General features: G+C 42.0%; 1 protein-coding gene across 2 annotated transcripts in view; it reads left to right on the top strand.

Annotated features, from left to right (window-relative positions):
- DTNBP1 (dystrobrevin binding protein 1) overlaps positions 1 to 15,991 on the top strand; it is a 157,846-nt gene that overhangs the window by 37,442 nt on the left and 104,413 nt on the right. For both annotated transcript variants that reach the window (XM_080656839.1, XM_080656840.1), the window contains exon 6: positions 15,707 to 15,839. In XM_080656839.1, coding sequence (XP_080512965.1) covers positions 15,707 to 15,839 — 133 coding nt within the window. The remainder of the gene's footprint in view (positions 1 to 15,706; positions 15,840 to 15,991) is intronic.

The following is a 15,991-nucleotide window of genomic DNA, read 5'->3' on the forward strand; positions in this document are numbered from 1 at the left end:
ATAGTAACTATGAAAAAAGCACAGTCTGAGGTAAAGAATGACATAGCACAAATAAAGAACACATTGGAAGGAATACACAGCAGATTAGGGGAAGCTGAGGATCGAATCAGTGAATCAGAAGACAAAGTTGAAAATATCACTCAATCAGAGAACCAAACAGAAAAAAAAGTTAAAAAACAGGAGGTAAGCTTAAGGGAGCTGTGGGACAATGTGAAACATAACAATATTAGAATAGCAGGTGTGGCAGAAGAGACAGAAAGGGAGAAAGGAATAGAGAATGTGTTTGAAGAAATAACGGCAGAAAACATCCCTAACCTGGTAAAGGACAAAGTCACATAAGTTCAGGAGGCACAGAGAACCCCAAGCAAGAAGAACCCAAACAGGCCCATGCCCAGACACATCACAATTAAAATGCCAAAAATTAAAGACAAAGAGAATCTTAAAGGTAGCAAGAGAAAAGAAAAGTGTTACCTGCAAAGGAGTTCCCATAAGGCTGACATCTGATTTCTCATCAGAAACTTTACAGGCCAGAAGGCAATGGCATGAAGTACTCAAGGTAATGGAAAGCAAAGATCTGAGACCAAGATTACTATATCCAGCAAGACTGTCATTCAAAATAGATGGTCAAATAAAGAGCTTCCCAGACAAAAAAAAAAGGCTAAAGGAGTATATCACCACCAAGCCAGCATTACAAGAAATGCTAAAGGGGCTGCTGTAATGAAAAGAAGAAACAGAGAGAGAAACCTAGCTATACAGAATTCAAAGGGCAATGAATAAGTACCTATCAATAATAACATGATCAGGTCTTATGAGTAAGAAGATAAGAATACCCTAACATCTCTTCCTGTTTTTCAGTATCACCTTTTTTTTTTTTAAGCAAAACAAAAATGATTTACAAAACAATTAGCAAATCCTAAAACAGGTTTGTTTTTTTCTGTGTGAATAAAGTTACCTGGATGATATTTGGAATGCTGTTGCTCACTAATATTATAACACTGTATGTCACAGATTGTTAGGTGCTTTACTCCTCCTATGAGCCCTACAAAATTAGTTTTATTATCCCCCACTTTACAGATAAGGAAAGTAAGGCTTGGTGAGGCTGTGATTTGCTCTGGGTCACTGTGGATCCAGGATCCCAACTACAGTGATGAGTCCCATTGGGGGATGAGGCAGTTAGGATGACAGCTGTCAGTAGACCTTAGGAAGTGTATTCACAAAGACCTGGCTGTTAAATTTTTTTTCTGGTGTCAGTTGTTTGTAATTTCTGAAGGGAAGTCATGGAAAAAATATCCTGGGAGTTAGGAGAAATGTGAAATAACTGTGGTTGCCCTCTGCATTTTTGCGTTTTTGTGGGTATAGGCATGACCCTTTTCAAGCCTTTGATAACTAACTGATGGAAAAATAGCTTCCAAGATACGTTGCATTTTCTTTTCAGCCACCTTCTTTTAGCTTATTTATGTTCCTGCATCTCTTTGAGTTGCTGCTTTTTATTGGTTCTATATTTCTTTGCAGAGATATTCTTCTATGATAACCTCCCTTTTTTTTTTTTTGCCAACTTAGATTAAATTCTGTGTTTAGAGATGTGCTTTGTTTGATACCACTCTGTTGATTAAATGCATTTTCCACTCTTCTAATTATTTTCATAGTTAATTCTGCTTAGGAAATGCAGTTTATATACATCTTTCTGAAAATAGAAATTATTATATTTTCATTCTCAATTAGGATTCTAATATCCTGAAAAAAGTTTTGTAGTTAGTGATATATGACCATCCTCTTCAGAAACTGCATAATGGCTTCTTAAATGAATGGGGTGGGCTTCCCAAATACTCACTTGAATTATCTGACTTTGTTAATTTGAGGACTTCAACCATAACATGATCAGAAGGCAGACCTGTGTCTAACACATCTAGAGCTCTTTTTGGAGAATTAATTCAGTTTTCTTAGAAGATACCTCTAAAATCTAGATGGTTGGTTTTTATATTTATTGCCAATCTAAATATCATTAACATTTGAAATACATGCTATCTTTGTGTTTTAATCTATTGCTGTTATTTGCCTGATATTTCTATTTAGCGATGAATGACTGATTGTAGAAGATAGCAGCAAGTCAAAACTGGAGTTCAAGAGGCCTCCTATTTGTTGACCTACAATAAGCTCATAGAGAGATGTTTTGAAAATGTGACTTTTAGATAAGCAACTTAAGTTATTGGAATTAGTGCTGATGTTCTTTACAGGAGCCATATTTTGAAGCCAAATTTGTTGGGGTAAGTTCTATAAACATATACCTATCTATATATATAAAAGCTTAAGTGTCCATCCAACCGGTAGCTATGATGTGCACTGACCAACAGGAGGCAGATGCTTAACGCAGGAGTTGCGGTGATGCACACTGGCCATTTAAAAAGAAATGGCACTGCGGACCTGGTGCTGACAAACCAACACTCTGCTTACCCCAAATGAGACACAGGCCCCACCACCAACCTGGAGCAACAGCCCACCAAATCGCAGCCAACACTGCCAAGACCTCCATGGTGCAAAAATGTGGCCCACAGCCCAGCCCAGCCGGAAACGGTGGCTGTGGGCGCTGGGTAATGACGCCATGTAGCAACGCCTGGCTTCCTCTCCCTAGCGACAGGCCATTTAAAAATAAACGGCACTATGGACCTGGCGCTGACAAACCAACACTTGGCTTTCCCCAAGTGGGACCCAGGCCCCGCCACCACCCCGGAGTGACACCCACCAAACCACAGCCAACGCTGCAAGACTCCATTGCGCAAAATGCGGCCCACAGCCTAGCCCAGCCCAAAACGGTCACTGTGGGTGCTAGGTAATGACGTCACATAAGTCACATAGCAATGCCCAGCTTCCTCTCCCTAGCGACTAACCTTGTAGTTTCTTCAACCCAGGAACATGACTTGCTCTATAGCCAGGTGCAAACATTTAACAAAATGTCTGTGAAGCGTTTTCACGTGTCTCATCTCATTTGATCCTCACAGAAGTCCTAGAGTAGGTACATAGGAGACTTGACAGAATCCTATTTTCTTTTCATTAGCTGGAAAATGGAGATTTAGAAGGTTCAGAAACTTGACCTGACTGAAAAGAAGTAAGAAATGGTGGAACTTGAAAATGACTTCAGGTTTTCTCACTGCGCAGAATATAGTCAAACACTGCTGCAGTTATATATTTCACCCTTTGTTTTCCCTGCATGATCTACAATAATAATCTGCTTCATGTTGATATTTATTGCTGTGTTGCTGACAATTACCTGAAAGAGAAGTTGGGGTTCTTCACTGGGCTGGAAAAAGTTTAGCTAAATCAGAAAGCAGCTCTAATTAAGCAAGTTTATCTGTATACTAGTGGCCCAGTGCATGAAATTCGTGCACATTAAAAGGGGATTAATTAGAGGAAATAATTTAATATTACTATTTGCCCTTTCTCTATAATAGAAGTGTCAGAGATGAAAGAAAATTAGTAAAATGTATATGAAAACCTTCCTCCTGTCAGAGTCTGGGGCGAACCATGGGACCCAGAGTCAAGTCCCCGCCCACCTACATGCGTTTCAAAATCACGTGAGACCCAGACCCAGCCAGCCCCCGCCCCCATTGGGCTAGATCCAGACCTGGCCAGTCCCATCCTTGTCAAGCCCTGCTGGGCAGGGGACGTAGCCTCAGGTCCCCTGGCCTGGCACCAGGACTGGGGGCGTGGCCTGAGGTTCCCCCAGCCCAGACCAGGGTGGGGGGCGTGCCTTGAGGTCCCCCGTCAAGCCCTGCTGGGTTGGGGGCATAGCCTGAGGTCCTGCATCAAGCCCTGCCAGGCTGGGGGTGTGGGGCAGGGCCCAGCCTGAGTTCCCCTAACCCAGCACTGGGGGTGCACCTTGAGGTCCCCCATCAAGCCCCGCCAGGCAGGGGGTGCAGCCTCAGGTCCCCTGGCCCGGTGCTGGGATGGGGGGTGTGGCCTGAGGTCCCCTGGCCTGGTGCCGAGGTGGGGGGTGTGGCCTGAAGTCCCCTGTCAAGCCCCACTTGGTGGAGAGCGCGGCCTGAAGTCCCCTGGCCTGGCGCTGGGGCGGGGGGAACAGCCTGAGGTCCCCTAGCCCAGTACCAGGACGGGAAGAGCACCTTGAGGTTCCCCATCAAGCCCCGCCGGGCAGGGGGTGTGGCCTCAGGTCCTCTGGCCTGGCGCTGGGGCAGGGATCGTGGCCTGAGGTACCCTGGCCTGGTGCCAAGGCAGGAGGCACGGCCTGAGGTCCCCTGTCAAGCTCCGCCGGGTGGAGGGTGTGATCTGAGGTCCCCTGTCAAGCCCAGCCAGTCAGGGGGCCACAGCCTCAGGTCCCCTGGCCTGGTGCTGGGGCGGGGGGTGCAGCCTGAGGTCCCCTGTCAAGCCCCGCTGGGCGGGGGTTGTGGTCTGAGGTCTCCTGGCCTGGTGCCAAGGTGGGGGGGGGGCAGCCTAAGGTCCTGCAGCCTGGCGCTGGGATGTGGGGAGCAGCCTGAGGTCCCCTAGCCCAGCACCAGGACAGGAAGCACACCTTGAGGTCCCCCGTCAAGCCCTGCCGGGCAGGGGGCATGGGCTCATGTCCCCTGGCCTGGTGCCAGGGCGGGCGGCTCAGCCTGAGGTCTCCTGTCAAGCCCTGCTGGGTGGGGCCTGCGGTCTGAGGTCCCCTGTCAAGCCCTATGGGGGCGGTGAGGGCTTAGCCTCAGGTCCCTGCTGCTTGCTCGTTAAGGCTCCTTATGGGACCTTGGCTTCAGCTGTGGGTGCAGCCATCTTTGTGACGGAGTGATGGTCAATTAGCATATTCTCTCTTTATTAGATAGGTTATAAAGCTCTTGCTGGCAACAATCGCACGCGTGTGTTTCCCTCTGTCATTGTCGATCGTGAATTTGTTGACACTTCTATTATAGAGAAAGGGCGAATAGCGATATTAAAATATTCCTTCTAATTAATTTCCTTTCAATGTGCATGAATCCATGCACCAGGCCTCTAGTATCAATATAATTTATGAATTCATTTTGATGAATTTATGCATCATTATTAGGTACTAGAAGCACTTCGTGTTTTAAATATTAGCTCAAATATTATTTTATTTTTTTGGTAGCCTCAAAATATCTCTTATCACCTGAATACTTTGATATAATATTATAAGGCAATAGTAAAAAATAAAAAGAAAATAACTAACCTATGTTTAGTCACAAGATTCCCTTAACTTCTTTGAACTTTTTACCTTTTCACCGTTGTATCTATTACCCTCCATTTACCAGGCTACTTAACTCTGTTCTCTAGAGAGTCTGCTTTTACTAAAGAATAACAGCTTTATATGATGTGAGCAATTTGGACCTTTGATGAAGCTTTGGCTTCATTATCCTATAGCTTAAATATAATGCCTGATTACTTAATCCCTCAGGAATTATTAAGTAAGAATGCATAATCCATTCATGTTGGTTGTTTTTTAATGGGGTGTGATCCATCCAGCTTACAAAAGCCTATGTAATATAAAGCTTGTTATTAAAAAGTAAAATAAAATAAAGATATGCTGGGAACTGGAAAATAAGGGCTATAAACTAACTTGTGGATCTAGGTTTGGATCCCAATCCCACAACTTCTTTTTGTGAAATGCCAAGCAGGTTTCTTAACTGCTCCAAGCTTTAGTTTCTTCATTTGCAGAATGAGGATGAGAGTACCTTACCTGCTTCATAGGGTATTTATAGGGTCAAATGACAGATGTAAAGCACTCAATAGAGTGCCCATACATATTAGGCATCTGCTGAGTGTCATGTGCTGCTTGTAGGCTCTGGGGATATAGCAGTAAGTCAGGGCGCCTGCCATCAAGGTGCTCACATTCTAGTGGGAGTTTCTCTAGCCTTTACAAATTTACAAATCCATTGTTCTTTGACAGAGAGCTTGGATGGGTGTTATGCAATTTAGCTTGTCCTGCAAAAATAGTTCAGAATGCAAAACCACAGAATGAAGTGTGATGAGATGAACAATGTAGTCTTCTGTGCATTGGAAGGATAAATGGAATGTTGTCTAGATTCTATACACTTTTTCATGCTGTGTAATTACCATAGTGTGTGTTTTATCATAAAACGACTGAAATGTTTCAAAGGTATTTATTGAATTCTCTTGAACTTCCACTAGAGGGTAGTCAAATCTTATTCCTTTAGTGAAATTTAACCTATGGAGTTTAAACTGAATTTTCTCTATTGCCTAGTTTATTTTTTATGACCTACTTTAAAAAGACTTACCTTCCAGTAGGTTCTGTTAGTTTATAAATAACAAAGTGATGTAAGAAAAGGAATTTGTAGCTTTTAAAAACTCTGACCTAACCTGATATATTACTGTTTTGTTGCTTCTATACAGAATCTGAGAGAGCATCTGGCAGGGAGACTGTCACAGCTTCGTGTTTCATGAATTAGATTATCTTTTGTCCAGGTTACTTTCTGAGATTAAACCCTTTAAGAAGCACATTAACTCTCTTTAGATTCTTGTAGTATACTAAACGATCTAATTTGTTTCATAATGACTTTTGTAGGTTAATTCACTTATTACCATACCATCATTACTGGATTACCTTATTAGATAAAAGAGTAATGTAAGCATTTGAAGAATCTTGTAGTCTTTTAGTACCTGGCCTCTGTGACCTATGGATTTGTAGTTAAAGAAGATTTTTTTGTGACTTGAGGATAATTATTTTTGTTAGAAAAGTACTCATTAAGTGTGAAATTATTAGGTGTAGCATGCTGCTTCATTTTTCATCTATCAGTGGTTACACTACATATAAAAATATTTGAAACAAATGGCTCAAAGAAAAATTCCAAACAGAATCGCCCTTCCTCTGGGATAGCCTTCTCACGAAGATTTGTGAAGCTCTTTCCTGCACAGCTGTCAGGCATTCCCAAATGGCTTTTCACAATAAATTCCAGCAATCTTCTCTACTGATCACTAAATGAGACATATGTTGTTGTTACAGTGAGCAAAATGGTGAGATCTGAGCTTCTTATAAAGGTGTATTTGTGTCCATAGAGGCCTGCTAGTGTATTATGTACATGCATTCTAAGTTTGGTTACCAAATTTACTCATATATGTAACTCATTTTGTAATAGGAAATGAGTAGGTTGTGACAGGGAAATTAATTAATGACCATTAAAACTCAATATAAAATATTCAGAATGTACTTCATATACATGGTTGTAATTATTATTTAAAGAAAATTTTTAAGTTTTTAATGTATAAATGGAAGAAAATTTATTTTTGTCAATGCAGTTCTCCTATATGTTATTACTAATTTCAGCCTGTTAAAAGAGTTAAAATGGAAAATTCCCTTTGCTTCTATTGCTTTAACTTACTGATAGAGGGGCTGGTTTGACATGCTAATAACAAAATATCATAATATCTAAGTTCTCTTCCCATGATTAATTTGTTCTTTTACAAAATTTAGCATCCTATCTAATAAAGAGGGAATATGCTAATTGACCATCACTCCATCACAAAGATGGCTGTACCCATAGCTGAGGTCAAGTTCCCATAAGGAGCCTTAGCAAGCAATCAGCAGAGCCCTGAGGCTATGCCTTCCCCCACCCCTGTGGGGCTTGACAGGGGATCTCAGGCTGCGCCGCCCACCCAGCACCGGGCCAGGGGACCTGAGGCTGCGCCCCCCTGCCTGGCTGGGCTTAACAGGGGACCTCAGGCTGTGCCCCCCACCCAGCGAGGCTTGACGGGGGACCTCAAGGTGAACCCCCAGTGCTGGGAAGGGGGAATTCAGGCCATGCCCCCGACCAGCAGGGTTTGACGGGGGACCTAATTCTGCGCCCCCCTCCGGGTGCTGGGCCGGGGGACCTGAGGCTGCGCCCCCCTGCCTGGTGGGGCTTGACAGGGGACCTCAGGCCATGTCCCCCACCTGGCAAGGCTTGACAGAGGACCTCAAGGCATGCCCCCCGCCCCATTCTGGGCTGGGGGACTTCAGGCCATGCCCCCAGTCCTGGCACCGAGCCAGGGGACCTGAGGCTACACACCCTGCCCGGCAGGGCTTGTCAAGGGTGGGACTGGCTGGGTCTGGATCTAGCCCATTGGGGGTGGTGGCGAGGCTGGCCGGGTCTAGGTCTCACGTGATTTTGAGGTGCATGTGGGTTGGTGGGGACTTGACTCTGGGTCCCGTGGTGCACCCCAGACTCTGACAGGAGGAAGGTTTTCATATACATTTTACTAATTTTTTTTCATCTCTGACACTTCTATTATAGAGAAAAGGGCAAATAGCAATATTAAATTATTTCCTCTAATTAATCCCCTTTTAATGTGAACAAATTTTGTGCACCGGGTCACTAGTAAATTAGATGAACATGAATCATAGATTTGCTTTCTTGGTTATTATTTTACTTAGAGTGATAGACTCATTCTGCCACCAGAAATCATTCTTAATTCAATTCAACAGACTAGATATTAAGGGATACACGATGCAGAAATACAGTTGTTACCCTTAAGACCCTTTCTACTTCCTGAAAGAGATGATAGTACACAAGTAGATGTATAATGTCAGTTAGAATGTGAGCCTATATAGGTTCAAAGGTACGTGGAAGCACAGAAGAAGAAGAGAGCTCTTGGGGCTGGAGGGGGCAATAGCACTGACCTGAGCCTGAGAATGGAGCTCAGGTTGGACAGTGGAGGCAAGCAGGGGTGTCTCGGACAAGCAAGACTATTCTGGGAATAATGAGTCCTGAAGCAAAGTCATAGTGAGACTGGAAAAGTAGGTTGTGGCTAGGGGGTGATAGATCCCTGAATGCTAAGCTAAGGAGTTAAACTGGATTCTTCAAGTACTTGCAAACCTTTGAAACTGTTTGCTTATTTTTTATTTTTATTTATTTATTTTTAAATCTTTATTGTTGAGAGTATTACAGATGTCCCTCTTCCTCCCCCATTGCCTCCCTCCGCCTGGTCTCCCCCACTCCCCACCCCAGGCCTTCACCACCCTATTGTCTGTGTCTGTAGGTAATGCATACATGCATATAATATCTTTGGTTAATCTCTTCCTGCCCCCATACCTGCTTCCCTCTGAATTTTGTCTACTTGGTTTCATGTTTCCATGCCTCTGATTATATTTTATTCATCGCTTTGTTTTGTTCATTAGTTTTCTTGTTCATTTATTTGGATTTTTACATTCAATTGTTGATAGATACGTATTTATTGCCATTTTATTGTTCATATTATCTTTTCTTCTCCATCTCCCTTCCCCCTCATTTCTCCCCCCTCCTCCTCCTCCTCTTCTTCTTCCTCTTCCTCTTCTTAAAGAATACCCTTCAAGTCCTAGCCAGTTTTGCTCAATGGATAGAGCATTGGCCTGCAGACCAAAGGGTACCGGGTTCCATTCTGATCAAGGGTACATACCTTGGTTGCAGGCTCTTTCCTGGCCCGGGACCTGGTTGGGGCTCATGCAGAAGGCAATCAGTTGATGTGTTTCTCTCACATCAGTGTTTCTATCTTTCCCTCTCTCTTCCACTCTCCCTAAAAATCAATGGAAAAATATCCTCGGGTGAGAATTAAAAAAAAAAAAAGAATACCCTTCAACATTTCATGTGGTACTGATTTGGTGGTGATGAACTCCTTTGCTTTTGCTTGTCTATGAAGCCCTTTATCTGACCTTCAATTCTAAATGATAGCTTTGCTGGGTAGAGTAATTTTGGTTGTAGGTCCTTGCTATTCATCACTTTGAATATTTCTTGCCACTCCCTTCTGGCCTGCAAAGTTTCTGTTGAGAAATCAGCTGACAGTTATATGGGCACTCCCTTCTAGGTAACTAACTGCTTTTTTCTTGCTGCTTTTAAGATTCTTTCTTTGTCTTTAACCCTTGGCATTTTAATTATGATGTGTCTTGATGTGAGCTTCTTTGGGTTCCTCTTGTTTGGGACTCTCTGTGCTTCCTGGAATAGTAAGTCTATTTCACCAGGTAGGGGAATTTTTCTGTCATTATTTCTTCAAATAGGTTTTCAATATCTTGCTCTCTCTTCTCCTTCTGGCACCCCCATAATGCACATATTGGTACGCTTGAGGTTGTCACAGAGGCTCCTTAAACTATCTTCATATTTTTTATTCTTTTTTTTTTCTCTTCTGATTGGGTGTTTCTTGCTTCCTCATATTCCAAATCATTGATTTGATTCTCAGAATCCTCTACTCTACTGTTGAATCCCTCTAAATTATTCTTTACTGGAGGCCCAGTGCACAAAATTCATGCATGGATAGGGTCCCTAGGCCTGGCCAGCGATCAGGGCCAATTGGGGCCTTTCTTCCCCTGGCTGCTGGCTGCCGGCCAGGGTCTTCCTTCATTCCACACTTCCCCCGAGTGGTCAGCGCATGTCATAGAGAGTGGTCGAACTCCCGGTCAGTCGAACTCCTGGTCAGTTGAATTCCTGGGGGGACAATTTGCATATTAGCCCTTTATTATATAGGATGTCAGTTAGTGTATGCTTAATATCTGAGTGGTCTTTTTTTATGTCTTTGACATTCTCACTGAGATCCTTGAAAGTCTCACTAAGCCTCTTGAAGCTCTCATTAAGATCCTTGAGTAACCTTATAATCATTGTTTTGAACTCTGTATCCAGTAGCTTGCTTGCTTCCATTTCTTTCATTTGTAACATGTTTCATTGTCCACATTTTGGCTGCTTCCCTGTGTTTGTTTCTGTGTATTAGGTAGAGCTATTATGTCTCCTGGAATTGGTAGAGTGGTCTTGTGTAATAGGTGTCCCGTAGGTCCCAGTGGCTCAGACTCCCCAGTCACCTGAGCTGAGCACTGTAGGTGTGCCCCTGTGTGGGCTGTGTGCACAGTCTCATAGTTGAGCCTTGATTGCTGTTGGTGTCACTGGCAGGGATTGGCCTCCATGCCAACTGGATGTGAGGACCAGCTGCATTTACAATGGAAGAGCTGCTATGCAGGAGATACCCCTATGGAACAAGACTTGCTTCAGTGGGGCTTTGGTACTCACTGAGTCTACCCTTTGAGTGTGTCGCTTGTGGATATGTAGAGTTGTAATCTGGTATGGTCTGAAGCTAACCACTGTGTGCACTGGCTCTGGGGCATCCTAGAAAGTGCAAAGTGAGCCACTGCCTGGGAACACCTGGCAGGAGCTACAGAGAGATCTGCAGATGGCTGCTACATATATTGGGCAGGAAGTGCCCAGGCGAGGCCCAGCTGTGAAGTAAGGCAGGCTGGTGATAGTGCCAGGTCTTGGGCCTTTTATTGACAGGTTTGGGGCACACTGACTCCAGCTACTGCTTATTTAAGGGATTTTAAAGTCTGAAGCCTGAGCCGGGACAGGCCATTCATAGGGAAAAGCAGCTGCAAACAATTTGTGTGGGGCTGCAGCTTTGATGGGGTGGGATCTCAGAGAATCACCAGGGCAGAATAAACAGTGTGGACCATGCTGATGGAAACTCAGATATGGCTGCCAATGAGCTCTGTGACAAGGGAGGCCCCAGCACAGGAACAATGACCACTGTGAGCACCCCTGTCTGGGAGAAAGCTGCCCCTGAGTTCCTGCCCTAATGCCAGACAATCCAATTCCTCCCCATGTGTCCCTGGATTACCCCAAAGTTGCTGCCCAGTGGTGCTGGAGCTCAGAGGAAGCAGGACCATGTAAGTTTGTGTGTGGAGCCTTTAAGAGGAACACCTGGGACTCTAGCAGCCTCTGTGTCCCTCAGCCACAATCCCGACTGGTCTTTACAGCCTGCAGTTATGGGATTTCTCTTCCCATTTCTGGAACCCTAGGCTGGGAGTCTGGTGTGAGGCTGGGATCCCATACAGCCAGGATATCTCTCTTGATTATAGAAATGTCACACATGGGTGTTGGACCAGCCCATTCCACGTCTCCACTGTTCCTACCAGTCTCAGTGTGCTTTCTTCTTTACTTCTTTAGTTGTAGGACTTCCATTCAGCTAGATTTCAGGCAGTTCTGAGTGATGTATTTTAGTTGTAATTTTGATGTGGTGGTGGGAGGCAACAAGTTCCAGCATTTACCTACACCACCATCTTGGTTCTCCCCACTTTGAAACTTTTTAAAGGGGAGAACATAAATATGAATTTGGTGGTAGCAATAAAATGACCACTGTCTCCCCAGCATTTTTTTTAAATCCTCACCTGAGATTGTTTCTTTCATTAATTCTAGAGAGAAAGAAAGAGAAATATGTATCGGTTGCCTCCCATACGCCCCCTACTTCCCCCAGCCAGGGATACATCTGCAATCTGGGTACATACCCTGACTGGGAATCAAACCTGCGACCCTTCGGTGCACCAGATTATGCTCTAACCACTGAGCCCACTAGCTAGGGCTGACTGTCCCAAGCATTTTAAATCTAAATTTGCTCTTTGACACAGGAACATGATGCTGTTGGCCTATTCAGAAGGACATGTAGTTTGTTTCTTTCTTTCTTAGAAGTTGGTACTAAACTATTCATGTTTTCACCTGGTTCACATTTTATTAACACAAGTGAACTAGGCTGGCAAGTTCAATTTGCACCTAGAACATGAGAAGTTAATTGACCCGCCAAAAGATTAACTTATTAGAGTTCCTGGCCTCATTAGCTCTGTAATCAACCAACAGAGCTAGACTCTAAATGGAAATTGCCATCTGTCCAAAAAAAAAAAAAAAAAGGAAATGGTGGAAAGAATGTATATGTTTTCAAATATAATTGACTCCATTATATATTTTATTTTTAGAAAAATAATTTGAAATATAATCCCCCTTATAAGAATAAGGGGTCGTAAGTATCAGAACAGAACATAGCCTTGAGTATAATTTACAAGTATATAAGTTTGCCAGGAAAAATGAAAATTTTACTGATATTTTGGTGTGTTAGATGCATAGGTGTCATTTACAACATGATCATTACTGGTCTCAAAATTATTAGTTTTAAATGACTTTTACAAAACTTATTTAATCTTTTTAAAAATTTTTCTCTGCATTTTTTATAGTCGGCCATTAATTATTTACTTACTGCCAAGTGCTAAATTAGCTACTTTACATACTTTTCCTTGCTGAACCCTTTAGAAAACTTAGCACGATGTGTATTTTTAGCTCTCTTTTCACTGAAGAGGTATCTCACCTCACCTCACCTCATCTATAGGGGGCAGAGCTGGGTTTCCAAGCTTGTGATTCAAACCCTACTCTTAACCAGTCCCCTTTATGCTGAGGATAATCTGCATGGTACTAAGGATAACATGAAGGCACTGCATAGCTTGAAGTTAAATGGAGTCCATAATAAATTTAATTATTCCAGTTCTTGTCACTAAGCAAAGTGAAATAGCCTTTTAAATAACCTATTAGCTAGGATCTTTTAAACCTGTCAAACCAGTTTTCACAGAATAGGCTCAATATTGCTTCCTCAGTGCCAGTAGTACTACCTTCCAGGCTGAGTCTCCCAGTCTTTTTAACATTTAACGTAAAAACAAAAAAATCTAAATAGCAACTAGTATAATTGCATCATTTTGCTTGTTTCCCCATATAAACTTGTTATATACTACTTAAGCATTATTAAAAACTTAGTTACATTTTTAATAGATTAAAATTTAGATTTTGCAAGTTGTTTCAGGTTAGCCTTGCTGATATATTAGCTGTTTTATGTGACCCCTGAAGATAGATTCAAAACTGTTAGGAACTGCATTGTTATCAGCCTTTTCCAGACTTGCCAGTGGTTTATAGTGATACATTAATATGATCAAAGTCAGTATCTAATGTCTTTGACTTGTCATCATATTTTGCTTTTCAGTGAAATTTTATGCCTCTCCCCAATCAATATCTTTAAGCTCTATACCCTACCAAATGTAAGAGGAAGTTTTATAAGCATAGAGATTTAGTAGAGTTAAAATTTAGGATATTAGAAAATGTGAATGTTTCTGGATTTAATAAATCTTTGGATCAAACAAAGATTAATTAAAAACAGGTCAGAATTTGCATCTCATAAAACCTAAAGTCGCAAGTTAAAATTTGAGGAGTTTGCTTGTAACCTAGATGCTACAAAAGCTATTTTAGAAAGTCATATGAGCTCAGCTGGTGTGGTTCAGTGACTGAGCATTGACCCATGAACCAAGAGGTCACCATTTCGATTCCTGGTCGGGACATATGCCCAGGTTGCTGGCTTGATCCTCAGTAAGGGGCGTTCAGAAGGCAGCCAATCGATGTTTCTTTCTCATAGATCTATCTTTCTATTCCCATCCCTTCCTCTCTCTCTCTCTCTCTCATATCAGTACAAAAAACAACTTATAAAAAAAAAAAAAAAGGAAAAGAGAGTCATATGAGCCCTAGCCAGGTGGCTCAGTTGGTTTGAGTGTCATCAAAAGGTTACGGGTTCAATTCCTGGAAGGGCACATACTTAGGTTGCAGGTTCCATCCCCTGTCGGGGTGCATACAGGAGGCAACTGATGGATGTCTCTCTCTCTCTCTCTCTCTCTCTCTCTCTCTCTCTCTCTCTCATCAATAAAAACATATCCTCAGGTGAGGATTAAAAAACAATTTAGAAAGTCATATGAAAATCCAATGGATAAATGAAGGAATTTGACACACTGTAATTGTATTGCAGTTACCCAATGAAACAGACTGGAAAACTGCATAGCCAGCTTCTTCACTGCTGCCCCTTGCCCCGCTGGAAGGCTGTGACTTCCTGACTTGGGAGTCAGATCTTGTGTTGAGCCTCTCCCACCTTCTCTCTCATCTGTTAGATGCCGCTCCTTGAGTTCCCACAGCACCTTATACCTAGGTCTTTGTGGCTGTGTTGTCATTGAAATATGCCTACTCTCTATTTTAAGCTCTTTGAGTACAAGGACACTGGAATACAAAGATGAAAAGACAGTCCTTGTACTCAAGGTAAATTGCCATGATGCTGTTTGAGTTCTAAAATCGTTGACCTCTAAAACTTTTCTGTTTAAGAAAACCAGTCCTCACCCCTATAACTGTGAGGTCTTGGTTTATTTAGCACCCTATCAATTAGAAATCATTGTAATGTACTGTGTGAGGGATTCAGTTCTTATTCCTGACTGCCTTTCCCTAGCTAGGTGACCTTGGGCAATGTGCTGAAATAATTTCTGCAGGTTTTAGTCTTGAATCTTTTAAGTGAAGGATTTGACTAGATGATCTCCATGTTTCAATAAAGCTGCAAAGCTCTGTGGCCTAAAGGCAAATCAGAGTAGCAAAAGACTGATTGACTGGTGGACAGAGCTGAGTGTCTTCCCACCAACAATGAGTATGTTTACTGAGTATTTGTACATCTCTACAGTTCCCTGAAGACTTGTTATATGATATGATGGGGCAAAACAAATACTAAAGTAATGAAATCTCAAATATTACATTATGTTCATTATAATTTGTGTTAGTTATATTTTGCTGTGTTCTCATTATTTGAAATAGATTATTCATGTGTGGTTGGTATATAGGATAATTATGATACAATTTTAGATTAATCAAGATACTATTTTCTCATCATCCTGGTTAACAGAGTGTTATGGAAAGTTATATCTTAAAAATATTTGAAATATAAAAATATACTCAAAAAAGATAATTTGAAGTATGTTTTAATGTTGGTCAGTGTATTTTCTTTTTCTTCAAGAAAGTTTAATAAGGAATATTAAGTAAATGCAAAACAATGGCAACAGTTTAAACTTTTAACTTTTGGATACTTTTCTCAATAACTGAGGATTCTGATTTTTAATGTTTGTTCTTTTGATCTTATATCTTTTCAGTACATTTAGAAACTAGTTTTGAGGAGGTAGAAAACCACCTGCTGAATCTGGAGGATTTATGTGCACAGTGTGAATTAGAAAGATGCAAATACACGCAGTCCCAACAACTGGAAAATTACAAGAAAAATAAGAGGTGAGTTTGAAAAATGGCCACAATATTAATTTTCAATCTCAATTTTTCACCGTACTTTACATGCTATTCTTTATAAGTTTGGACTGCTAAAAAAAAATGTTTCATACATAAATCTTATTAATAAGCTTTCCAAAACAGGATATGTATTTTTT

The sequence above is a fragment of the Plecotus auritus genome (genome assembly GCF_963455305.1).
Source record: "Plecotus auritus genome assembly, chromosome: 2".
Taxonomy (NCBI): domain Eukaryota; kingdom Metazoa; phylum Chordata; class Mammalia; order Chiroptera; family Vespertilionidae; genus Plecotus; species Plecotus auritus.